At 33.3% G+C, this 14,000-nt stretch overlaps 1 protein-coding gene across 1 annotated transcript in view; it reads right to left on the bottom strand.

The window, feature by feature from the left end:
• The window catches only part of LOC106673830 (serine/threonine-protein phosphatase 4 regulatory subunit 1-like), a 226,181-nt gene extending 216,414 nt beyond the window's left edge, over positions 1-9,767 (bottom strand). Inside the window, exon 1 of the mRNA XM_014406143.2 lies at positions 9,532-9,767. Coding sequence (XP_014261629.1) covers positions 9,532-9,538 — 7 coding nt within the window. The 5' untranslated portion in view covers positions 9,539-9,767. The remainder of the gene's footprint in view (positions 1-9,531) is intronic.
• Between the last annotated feature and the right edge of the window lie 4,233 nt (positions 9,768-14,000).

The following is a 14,000-nucleotide window of genomic DNA, read 5'->3' as shown; positions in this document are numbered from 1 at the left end:
TTACAAAAGCGATACTGTTCTCTTTATACTTCCGAAAACAGCAGCTCGAAACACAATTTTTTTTTAACCATTCAACTTAGTACACAAAGTCTCGCCTGGCAGAAGAATTTTTTGGGCCTTATCTTGAAATTTAGTCATAGACTATTGATATATATAACTAAATACTAAAAAAACTGACAAATACGTTGGTACAATCATACATTAACATGTCTGGAAACTGTTTAGTGATATTTATCGAATTGAAAAAACGTTCATTTTTAGCCGCACACATCTGCATATCGAGCAATGGAGGGGGGTTCCAATGCAAACATAGTTTAAAATTGGTTTTAGAGAAAATTAGTAAAAGTTAATACATACGCTTATAATAATGTAAAAGCAATTGATTAAAAGCTTCAATATAGGGTTCGTTCCTACGCCAGAAATTAAACTGTTTTTAAAAATTTCAAGTTTCGTAAAATGAGAAGCGGGCGTTTGTGGAGGTGCCCTTTGGGGGTGGCCCGGGTCGGTTGGCATAGTCACCAACTAAATGACATTGACTGAAAGTCGGTAGGGCAGTCATTAAATTTAAAAAAAAAAAGTTTCGTAAAAGTTTTTCAAAACTAAAACTAAAGATTTTAATTTAAATTGGTTCGTAAGTAAAATTGCCAAATAATTGGTCAAGAGGATCTAAATGATTGGAACGTGCAACCAAAAGTGTAATAACTTTCGACCTATTGACTAATCAAAATTCAATTTCTTCAACATACTGACTCTAAACATCATAATTATTACTGGATATTCTGGTCACTGATTTTATTGCATAAAAACGTCCAGTTTCATTAATAAAATTCGCTTATAGTCTGAAATGAACATCTAAAAACCTGTAGCATTAGAAATGATACCACATTCATTTTTATAATATGTACTAATATGCTGGGGGGAAACAATGGAAACATACGTCCCTCCAATGTTAAAAGGAAAAAAATCGTAAAAAATCTGTGATATTCTTGATTGGAAGATAACATCCATCATCGAGCGTATGGTAAATTTTTACCATGCTTTAATCGCCCACCGCAAAAAAAAGATCCTTTAAAATGCAAATAAGGGAAAAGGGTTGGAAGAAAAAATATGATAAATGACCAGCGTTTTAATTAAATAAAAATCAGGATCTTATCCTGTTTGCTTCCATCTGCCCTGTTTCCTCATAGAAATTTACGCTCATCCTAGCTTAGACAAGTTACTACGATTACTATACTAAATATGCAATCATATAAAGTAATTATCTCGTTATATTACGGTTTAAAACCTACATAAATTGTATTTTTGGATGGATGATACAAGTTGGTCGAATAGGAAATTACCTTTTGATAAAAATTATACTGAGTACCTCAGGCCCAGTTCAATTTCAAAATTTCTAATTCTACCCTATTCATCTTGACACATCATTTTAAAGGATTTTTTACGCTGAAAACTGGTGCAATCGGATTTTAAATTGGTCAAAAAATGACAAAGTTATGGCAAAAGTTTGAAAATAAACAGTCATTTGGTTTGCTACTTGCTAATCACGTTTCATGTTCGAACTGCCTACCTTGCGTAAAGATGCAAAGAGTTGTGCTTTTTTTAAACACTCTTCACCTGTGCTAGAGCAATAGAGGTCAGGGGAGATGGATTGACCAGCATTTTCTATCATTTGCAGCAGTTCAACTAAGGTTGCTCGGTTATGATTGATGTAGACACTGTTTTCTAAATGGCCACACAAAAATAATCAAATGGATTTTAATCGAGTGACAGAGGAAGCCAACAGATCGGACCATGAGGTCCTATCCACCTATCCCGGAAGTGACGATTCAAATAACGTCTCCCCTGCAAAGAATTGAGTGCGGGGCATCCATCAAGGAGAATCATTCTTTGTCGTTGTTGCAGAGGAATATCAAAATTCTAGGATTTTCCTCTGCCCACACTCGAAAATTAGAACGGTTTAGTATGCCATTAAAAGTGAACTTGGATTAATCAGTTAGGATGTATGGAAGGAAGTTTTCTTTAACCTCCCAAATCGATATTTGTGCAAAGGAACGTTAGACGCCTTTCATAATCAGAGTCCAGAAGTCCCCTGAACAAGATGAAAGCGATACGGCTTACAATAGTAAGGAGCGTATTTCTAATTTTATTTTTGAAAAACTTAAAACCCTTTCAACATTTAGGCGGGAGGAATTCGGATTTTCGCAAACATAGTGCAAAATATTCAGCTCCTCGTCGAAATTACGCTGCCGGTTTCTTTTTGCTATAACTGCCATTTTTTGACCAATTTAAAAATCCGATTGCGCCATTGTTTTCAGCGTAAAAAAACCTTTAAAATGTTGTGTCAGGATGTATAAGGTAATATTTGAAATTTGGAAGTTGAACTGGGCCTGAGGTACCCTGTAAAATTTTTCTCCAAAAAAAGGTGAACATTTGAAACTAGAATAAAAAATATTATTTCATTTTATTTTATTTCTTATAGCGACTTTAGTTCAAGAGAAATTCAGCTAGGCCATCTAAAAAGGACAACTTACCTTTACAAACCTTTACGTAAATCAAATAAATGTGAGTTTAGAAAAAATTACACGTCAAAAAGACTTGTACTTTTATTATCAAGTAATTAATTATGAGAATTTTTGGAGGGTTAATTTATGAATTGTGAATGAAATCATAATGGCACCCAATAGTACATTCATTATTAAATTGAGCATTCACAGAACTTATTTGGAGAGTAATTCAGTAAATATTTTTGATAATTTTTTTTAAGGAAAACAGATTAAATTCCTTCAGAATAGAATGGACCTCTTCAAAATCTTCACTACTTGATACCTTTAAATGATAAAAATATTTTATCAAATACGAAGATATCTAATCTTTGAATTGGAACGGAGAAAACCTGGTACTATTAAAATAATTTTAATATACTCTAACCCATAATGCAACATTATAAATAGCACCAGCAAAGTTAACTGAACAAGACATCAAAAAAATGTACATATGTATAAAAAAAATCAAAAAATTGCAACACAATTAGCAATCATGCAGGAAAGAAGGGAGTAGGAATGAATGAATAATTAAGATAAGGGACAAATTAAAAAAAGGAAAAAACAAGTGATGTAATGTTTATCCATGTCTAAGATTTACAGGGTTGAGGCGCTTATAAGGGAGCAGGTTTTTTTTTTAATTTTTTTTTATTAATTGGAATTATTGTCAAAACAATTTCGTTAACATACTCTTCGAATAATTTGCTAACACATAAAACCAAGTTTTAACATTGTAATTTCCTTCTTTTTTTTACCTAAATAATAATAGAGAGTTTGAAGCAAATACAAAATAAGCCGGAATTGGCTAAGAGTTAAATCAAATTTGATTCTATAAATTGTCCTTTTTGTTATTCTTGTAATTAAGCACAAAACAAATGTAATTTTTTTGGGGGGGTAAGGGGTAAGGCGTTGACACGGCATTCATCTCTGTTAGGTAACGTACCGGGTTCAAATTCAGTAACACTGGATACAACTTACAAATGGGCTTTTTCTCAAAAACACCGACACCCCGAGGATTGTATAACCTCGTAGATGAAATACCTTCTTTAAAAAAATTATTATAGTAGAAAAAATACCACACAAAAAATCAATCAATCAACATAAATCGACTTTTTTAAACTTATTTTTAAAAATGTATTATCTGAATTTTATCAATCAAGAAACATTTGAGATATGATCACAATTTCGTCAGCCTAAACGGATAACTTTTTATTTCATGGGGAAGGGGGTTTATGCAATTAATCACATAGTTTTGCCTTTAAAGTTACAAAAGTTACAAAACAAACAGGAACATCACAAAAATACATGTAATGGATCAATAATTGCTATTGGTGTTGTGATTACTAAAGTAATTATTGCACAAAATGGGAAGAACTGCTCATTTATTAATTCAATTAGTCATTACAATCACATTGAAATCCAATCCGCCAAAAATTTGGATGCCAGGTAACCGTCGATATAAATAAATGAAAGTATATGTGAATATAGAATTATCTCACTTCATTCATTTAAGAAAGAATTCTCAATAATTCATTGCAGAAAGAGCAGAGGAGAGTGATAAATACAATAAGGAAATGCTCGTTAATTAGATTGGAGGGGACACAAAAGATACACAACTTGAGACACATTTGAACAATTGATAAGGCCTTCATCCTTTCAAAGGGCTCCAACATATGGTGTAAAAATAAAATAAAATATTTCCATTTAGTACATAAAAAAGTGAAAAATAACCGTTCCACCACTACAAATCACAACTGAGAGTTTGGTTGCCTCTAATCAATACTGATAAACACTTATAATAAAATACAAATACAAATTTATTTTGGCCACCATTTTGGAAAAACTTTAAATACATAAGTCAAGTAGTTAAAGCAATTCCTAGTAGTAACCTATGGCTGCGAGAGCTGGACCATATGGAAGGCTGAGCAAAGGAAGATAGATGCTTTTGAGCTGTGGTGTTGGAGGAAAATTATGAGAGTGCCTTGGCCTGCAAGGCGATTAAACCAGTCCATACTCCAAGAAATAAAGCCAGCCTGTTTACATGAGGGAATGATATTAAAGGCAAAACTGAAGTATTCTGGCCACATAATGAGAAGACAGGACAACATGGAAAGAAGCTGATGCTAGGGAAAGTGGAGAGCAAAAGAAGTACCAAGGGCAAGATGGATGGATGATATTCTGGAGGTGACGGACTCAACCATGAAGGAACTGGGATGGTGACGGCCAACAGGAAGCTCTGGCGTGGGCTGGTCCCTGAGTCGGAAGCGACTAAATGAATAACATAATAAATGAATAAACAACAATAAGACTAATACCCGAGTGAAGCATGTTCAGTTAGTTACAATCAGAACATTTCAAACTTAAAAACCATTATGGTAATAATTAATTAAATAAAAGGTATGAATTGTAATTACTCATAGCCATACTTAATTGAAAACATACTAATTAATGCAACATGTATAACTTCTGAACATTTTTCCCTTTTCAAAATACTTTTTGTGAAGATTTTTAAGATTGTCGATTTAAGAAAAAATATGGAAGATTTTTTTGTCCTGATAATGAACCTTAAAATAGATTGAAAGCTTGGCAGTAACAATAGAATTTGATTCTTCATCCAGACCATAACAAGTAAAGAGTAAAAAAGTGGCTGGCACATTTAACACTTCAAAAAGAATGAAGCATATTAAGTGGATTTGATATATCCTCATTTTTATTATCATGGCACAAAATTTTTACTAATTTTGTAATCACTATAATTGATGTAGGTATGTCTACAATGTAAATAAACAAATAAAAATGAAATACAACCCTGAGCAAAATGTTCTAACATGTAACTAAATTTTTTTTGTGTGTGTAAATTTCTTTCCTATGTGACAATAATGATAGACACATTATCCTTACCATAATTGCTAATTACAACTAGATATTATAATCAAAAGAGTTAACAATCTTGTAAAATAGACCATAGGTTCTACACATAAGCTCACTGCAGTAATAAATACATAGTAATCTATTATGACAGACAACTGCTTTCCTTTCTTTTCCAAACAATGGCTGATAACAAAATGTCACATTACATCTGATGATTGTACACACTGACAGATCTTGATCATGGCCAATATATCCTTTACATTATTCAAATAGTAAATACTCTTTAAAAAATAATTAATTAGCACATTATCTTGAGCAAAATTTTATATCTGACTGATACAAAAAAAATATTGGGATAGAAGTATTGCATTCCCACCAAAACGATGAATGTGATAATCAACAATGACAAAAAAATTAATTTATATAAAAAAAGTTTTGAATTTTTTTAAAGATGATAAATAGTAATTAAATACAAAGAAACATTCTTTCCATAACTGCTGATATTTTAAAAGCATTTCGATTTGAAGAGTATCTGACTGATACTTTTGTTAATAGTCACTATATTTTTATGGATTTAAGGGTATGGGTTGTACATAACAATGAACATTAAATAGTGTCTACATAATTAAAGAGAAAAGTGAAGTACTACTTGAGCAAAGTAGAGTAATATCAGAACATTTCTGTTTGTATTGCATTAAACCAATAAGACAAAGTTTATCGTAATTATGAAATTATTACTGCCATTTAGAAATAGAAGGCAAATTTTGAGTATTGAGCAACCTATGATATTGAAATAAAGCTCTAAAAATCAAAGGGTTTGGGGGAGGAAATATGTAGTACATTTTGTGACAAAAATGATTTAACAGTGCCATCTATTGGTTGGTGAGGTGTATTACCAATATATAAGAAGAGTAAGGGAGTAAATTTGCATAACAGCAATGGACCTCATAAAAATGAACTACAAAAATAAGTACAGTGAGGAAGAATGAAAATAGTAAGCATTTTTTGGTAAATTATAAAATAAAACAACAAATAAAATAAAAAATTAAAATAAAATAAAATAATAGTATAGTTTAGAGTAAAATATTGATACGGTAGTTACCACATTCTTAACTTTTAACTTTATTGTGATATACCCCAATGGGTACACACCCTCAACCAGATTAATAATAAATATGTTGATAATAAATAAATGAACTGACAATTAAATACTTAATTTGTGATATGAAAAACTTTGTTTTCTGTTTTACCAAATATAAACAAATTGGTACTTTATCCTTTTTAGTTTAGTTAGCGTAGATCTGTTAGGGGTAACATTATAGTATTTGTTAAACTACGAGACTTCTCCATGTGGTCTATTTGGTGATACAATTGTGATTTAGTGGTCATCGATCATATTGATCAAAATAGTAAGAACACGGTTGAACTTTATTGTCTTCTACTCAAAATTGTCTTTACCTTTACATTGGAGAGAAGAATACATTTACCAGTCATTAGAACAATTTGGATGTATGTAGAATGATACACTAAGCAAGTGCATCACAATTAAAAAATGCAAACAGTTTCAAAAACCGAATAGTTATTAGAGGAGAACAAAAGTAAGTAAGAAATACTACTATACAAAATAACAGAAGAATAAAACTAAATAACGACTTTGGAAGGAAAAACTAAATCCACCAACAAGATTTCACTTATTTTTTTGTCTGGTGGAAGTCCCATGATTTCAGTGTATTAAAATAAATCAGTTCACTTTATTGGTAACTATATAAATTGTAGCTGTAAATCAAACGATTTTTTAGTAAGAATCACATGGCCTCCCTTAATTTGCATAATTTGTGATGTAATTAATCCAATCACATTTCAATTTGTCAAACATAACTTGTACAAATTTAGATGAATACATGTAACAATAAATTAATTGATGTACTAAAAAGGTTTTTACACTATGTAGAGTCTAATTGGAACTTTTTTCTTTTATCTTTGTCAGGTTTTTGGTAGTAAAGGGTGCATTAAGTTTGTCCCAGAAGTACATTGGCTGGTCTACGTTGGTGTAAAGTTTATTGTGAGATTTCATGGTGTAGTCTGTGGAATGATGTACCTATAGTTTGATGATTACTTATTATCTTGGCCTGCCGATCCTACGCTAGGATAGATCAAGATGATAGGTAAGTTTATCACCCCGCAGACCACAAGAGGAAATCTCACAACCTTCTGGTTTGCCCAAAATATGAGCTCCAAATTTCTTATTGTAAGTCATTGGATACAAAAACATTATTTTATGGTTATTTATTTTCATAAGAACTCTGAATATCCAAAGTTCACTGAGTACAGTCTAATTGTTTACTTTTTGCAATATAGCAATCAAGCTTAGTTACTACAATATTAATCTTCAATATGGAAATAACGTGATCCACTCAGGAAGTAAATGTTAAATTGTATAATGAAGGTAAATCATTTCATGAAATAGAATATCTACTTAATAAGCAACCCTTGACAATTCATTTTATCATCTCCCAGCATCAGGAGCTCTGAAATGCTGAAAACTGACCGCATTTAGGCCAGCCAGAAAAATCAAACAACATTCAAAAGCTTGTCTTCTTAAAGAAGTGACCTCAAAATTGCAGGTATTCCAGGATTATAATATTTCAGTTATGACCCAAACGGAACGAAATACTATTAAAAACAAGGCATGCACGAGCGCAATCCCAGAAAGTGCTATATAAGGAAAAAGAGTCTCCATGCTAAAGACCATTTAAGTAAACATTTTGGGAGAATGTTATATTCACCGATGAGAGCAAATTTAATGTCTCAGCATCCGATGGAAAAAAGAATTTGTGGCCTAAGCCAGAGGAACACCTGAATTTAAAGAATAAACTACCAACGATTAAACATGAGATTGCTTGTTTAGGTCTGCACGGGCTATAATGTAGTAGTAATTTAAACACAATCGATAGAATCATGGACCAATACATCTACACTGATGTTCTAAAACAGAATTTAAAGGAATGGGTACAGAAAGGACTTTCCATTTTAAACAATAATACAACCCCGAACACAATCGGAAAACTCAAGAACGACTAGTATACAATGTGACAGCTTTGGATACCACCCCGATCGCCCGATTTAAACCCTATCGAGCACTTATGGGATCATATTGGAAGGCAGCTTTTAAAAAAACGAAGATTAAAAACAAAAAACCATTTTTAAAAAGTGATTACAGGTTTGGTCTAATATATCCCTGGACACGATAAGAAACAGTTATCTCAATGAAAAATCGTTTATTAGCAGTAAAAAAAATGTAGTGTTGGACCTACAGATTACCGCGATAAAATTTAGATGTGTCAGTAAATAAACAAATGAAAAATAATGTGTTCAGAGATTATTTTTTGCTTGAAACGTATAACTATGTATGTTCGTTGTTGTTTAATTTGTACATATTGAACATTACATCATTTTTATATTTTTAATTAAAGTTTATGGCTGCTAGACATTGTGTTGTTCATGAATTTAACCCATTATTATTATAATTTAAAAGGTTTTCTCCTATTTCACTGAAGGTTTTCGGAAACTTTGTTTTGATTGAGTATATGTAATTAAAGCATTACTTTCATCAGATTCCTTCCACTGTGATTAAGTTATCTAAATCAATACTGAAAATATGAATTTTTGTCTTTAATATGTAAAATTATTATAAACTTTATATAGAAAAAGAAGTAGTTAATGAACTGATGACAATAGAATGAGGAAATTTCATTTGGTCCTGATATAAGCGGTTATCCAGCTAAGAGGATCATTGATAGTGACAACAAAGATAAGATGCTAGAATTATCAAAAATAGAAAACTAGAACCATTTTCGATTTTAAAGTACGGTACATATAGAATTAGACGTATGGCAGGATGAAAATGAATCGCACCGCACAGACATCATCCATCGATTATACTGTAGGTATGTTGCAAGGTAAACAAAGTTATATTTATAAAGTATTCCTGGAAGTCATGCAAGGAGCGTTTCAGCTATATTATTTTAACGGAATAAGCTTGTATGGTGGTTGAACAAAAGATTTAAAACTTAATAAATTATTTAAAAAAAAAAAAAAAAAAAAAAAAAAACCTACTCACCATCCATTGTGATCGTACGGGCGACTTCGTCAAACCACGTGACTGGGAGTATAAGCGAAAGAGATGAGTTATCTCTAAAGCTGGGACAGGGTCGAACGAGGTATCATTTGTACGAACCGAACCGCGTGACAAAATAAAAAAATCAAATAATTACGATAACACGGAAAAGGGGGAAAGGAGGAAATCAAAGGGTGCAACTCAGGCCTTCTTCCTTCGTCGAGAAAATAAATAAGGACAGCTGACTAAATCTACGCCCGGGTATGAGTCAGAGGACGATTATCGATACCGGCCGCCACGGAAGTAAATCCTCAAAGGATTTAATTAAAAAAAATATATAATTATTTGTTAATCTTAATAGAAATTTATACAGCAGGAAATTCGCAAGTGGTCCGAAGGGCTTTTGGCGAAGTGATTCGTCCTGGATGCCGTCCGGATCGTGAGAAGGCGCCAGTTTCAAAATAAATTGGCTGCACTGTCGAACCAGAGTCCAGAAAGTTCCGCAGTCTTAATCCAGATTCAGAGGCGTAAACGTTGGTCGTGATCCTCAGCAAAGGATTATTCAGGAAAGTATAAATTATTATGAAAACGTAAATTGTTAAGGAAAATGAAAAAAAAGACGGACAGATAAAATTTGTTTTATATTTTTAATTAATATTTCAATATCGCATATTTCCTTCACTTACCTTAATTACATCTCGAAGACGCCTCAGCATACTTTATACCAGTCTGGATTTGTCTCTTTGCTGAAGGTTAGCCCATTCTTCACAAAGAGGCCTTTCCAGATCGTGGGGTGTATCAGGGAGTGATGGACGTGCTCTTATTAGTCTTTTGAGGTTATCACATAAATGTTTGATGGGGTTCAAGTCTGGACAACGGGCTGGCCAGGCTAAGACCCTGTGATGTTGTTGAAGGTACGTTTGTACTATGTGAGTGACATGTGGAAGGGATTATCGTGCATTAGAATAGGATTGTCGCTGATTTCATCGAGGATAGGCAACGCATTTTCATCCACATAGCAAGTGGTCGTCAAAGACCCTCCACGAACAACACCAACTTTGTGCGACTCTCCATTGAGATTCCTGCCCACACTATCACTGAGCTGAAAAGTTTGGCTCTGAGAAAAATTGCAAGCTTCGTACCTTTCATTTCGCCATCTCCATACAATTATGCCCATCTGGAAATCGTCGAGTAAATCTACACTCATCTATAAAAAATACAGCAGACCAATCGTCCAAAGATGAATGGCTGTGTTGTCAAGCAAATGGAAGCCATGCAGCTCTGTGTGTTCTGGTCATTCTGGTCCTCTTACAGGGTGAAAAGCCATCAGTCCATGCTGATTTAATCTTCTTCGAGCAGGGTGTTCAGAAATTTGAACACCTCGAACTTCCTGGGGCTGAAGAATTGCTTGAACAAAGGTGCCCGTTTTGCAAAATTCTCAAAGTAAAAAAATAGTCATCGTGTGGTTGTTACACTTTAGGGCGTCCAGAATCGGGCCTTCTATGGTAGGACCCAGTTTCTCGAAAACATCTAATGGCGTATCACAGAGTTTTGTAGGGATCTCTGATGGCAATAGTTGCATACTTGATGGAAGTACCACACCAAGCTTAACATCCTCACCACTAAGTGATTTTTTTTAGTTTAAAAATTGAAATTAAGAAAAAAAGATGAAAACTAAACAGTTTATTACTTCAGAATTCAAATGAGACTGAATAAACATTTTAAATTCCGTAAAAAGTGAACATTGAAAAATCCTTTATCCTTGTTTTGATTAATGATTAAGTGCGCTTATCCTCCAATAGACATTCCTAATTTAAAACATAGCATAAGCAAATATTTATTGATAAAAACAATGAGGCAAAGAAAGGGAAGAATTTTCTTTTATATAAAAAAAACAAAAAAAACAATCATTTGACATCAATTAGGTGGAATTTTTTGCCTGTCAGTGTATTTAATAGTCACAATTGACCATATTAATTATTTCAATTATTTATTCTTTTCATCTTGACCAAAAAATTAGATTAAAAAAAAATTAATGAAAAGCAAAAACTAATTTTATTATTTTTGGGTATATTAATAGGAGGAACTTTAACAAATATAATTTATAATTTCGAACTTGAAAGTAGCTCTTTTTTCTTTTTTACTCTTAATAATGGAGGTTAATCGGTTTAGCCGTTGACACAGCACTCATCACTGTAAGGTCATCTATTAAACGCTTTTGCATTCCTTGGAAAAGATTTCTGGTAATATTGTTAGGACTTCTTTCCCATTCATCAAGAATAGCTGTTTCCAACTCTTCTAGGGTGTTAGGACCTGCCTTGCACCATTGCATTCATCGCAAATTTCCCAAATTTGTTTGATTGGGTTCAATCTGGACTTCGAGCTGTCCACACCAAGCTCTCAATTCAAACCTCATTCAGGTAGTCATTCACAATATGTGTTATACGGAGCCTGACATTATCTTCATTATCAAGATAACTGATGTGGGGGGGGGGGCAAATAGCACTACATGTTCTTCGATTATGCTTTGCCTTATGTCTGGTGAAGTTAGAGATCTTCCTTGCACAATAACTAATTCGGTGCGGGCGGATAAGGAAATGCCACCCCAGAACATCAATGACCCACTATGGAATGCCACTTGAAGAACCATACAACATGGGGTGTACCTTTCTACTTGACTACAATAGTTCCTAATATTCTGTAACTAATGTAGAAAGATATTTAATTCAATTCTAAACTAAATAAATTGAGTGGAGAATTAAATTTGTTCACAGTGTATTAAAGAGTGAGAGGGTTTCGATTGAAAAATTTATACGTTGGGGTCTGAAATGGCCTAACTATTAACATCCCTCAATGTATAATGAAGATGGAAGACAAAGACTGTCAAACTGAAGGTGGATGATTAACTCGAGAATTCATAAGTTCAATTTTAAACATGTGTGTTCAGGATTCTTACTGTTATGTATAACTCTTATACATAAGTCGGTAATAAATGGGAAGAAGAAGACATTCACTAAAGATGATGAAATGTGTCAGAATACATGGCGAGAACTGGCGGACCAAGGTGTTCAGATCACAATCAGAACAAAAGTTGATATTACTATTTTTTGAACTCGAGATTTGAAATAAATATTAATATTAACGCTATTGTACAGAAGGAATTTTTGAATTAAACAACTTTGAGCGGGTTTTGTTGCGATTGGATCGGCACTTGCAAGCTATAACAGTGACATCTGATAGAGAATTGTACACCAAATTCAAATGTAAATATTATGACACCCAAAATTAAATTACTCAACTAAGATTATCCAGGATCACTCAACATCTTTTTTGAAAAATCAATAGATTTTACATGCAAAATAATCGATTCTAGGTTTTTTAATTGAAAAGACACCCGTTCAAAAGAAACGTGACGAAAGTGAAATCATGTAACGTTACTGCAAGACAGGGAAACTGTAAGTTGAAAAATCTTCAGTTTTCATAAAGAGAAGAAAAGTCGGATTAAAAGATGATAGGATGCAAAGCTATAAGAAAGATAATCTCTTGGTAGCCGAAAAGGTTCTGAATTCGTTCAAGGTTCTGTTTCTGGAAGTGAAGTCCTACCTGACGAAACAGTATAACAACGGGAAGGAGGACAAATTGAAAAGAATGGAAGAGGAGGTGCTCTGCACGTCGGGCGGATGCAGACCAGGCTTCAGATGGAGGAAGAGATTGAGTCAATTGTCCATTGCAGAAATCGAAGCCGAGATGAAGCATCATAGAAAGAGGCAGGATATAATCAGTGAGGATATGCTGAAAATAGTCCGCACCTTAAAAGCACAGACGATAAAGGCCGGTTTGATAGTGCAGGCGGACACCAATCGCCTGGGAAATGCCGTATCTTGTACTGAAGAATGCGAGGAAGATATTAAAAAGACAATTGATTTGATTAACTTAAAAATTAAAAGGCCATGGCAGTGTGGCATCTGGATGCTTCTTATCACTGTAGTTGTTATGTTCATCTTTATGACTATTGTAATGAAAATATTGAAAAAACATTCAAATTAAAAAAAAAGAAAAAAAGAGAAAAACAAATGATTGAGGTGTTTTGTCTTTTGTTAAGGAAGTGATCGGATAGAGGTGTTGAATGACTATTTGGGATCCAAGTCACGCTGGTACTGTCAATGGGAAAACTTTACAAATGGGATGGGTAGAGCCAGGATGGGTCTAATACAATGGCATTGTGGCGTACCTGACTATACTAAGAATATTTAACAGTGAGCACGTCTATAATGCTGCTAAGCTACAGCGCAAAGGTTAGGTACGGTTTATGGACAGGTATACAGGTTTCTGCAGTTCTTCATTAGGGGTTCTGCTGCCCTTGTACATCCCACAACCTTCTTTATATGCTGAGAAAGGTCATTGTAGATTATAGATTGAAGAATGTGTTGGTTTAAGGAAATAAAACAACATATACAACATAACATGCTTAT

This window comes from Cimex lectularius, unplaced genomic scaffold, assembly GCF_000648675.2.
Source record: "Cimex lectularius strain Harlan isolate CLEC.00 unplaced genomic scaffold, Clec_2.1 scaffold6, whole genome shotgun sequence".
In the NCBI taxonomy this organism is placed as follows: Eukaryota; Metazoa; Arthropoda; class Insecta; order Hemiptera; family Cimicidae; genus Cimex; species Cimex lectularius.
The sequence above is the reverse complement of the archived record's forward strand: the minus strand, read 5'-3'. Positions and strand labels throughout refer to the sequence as shown.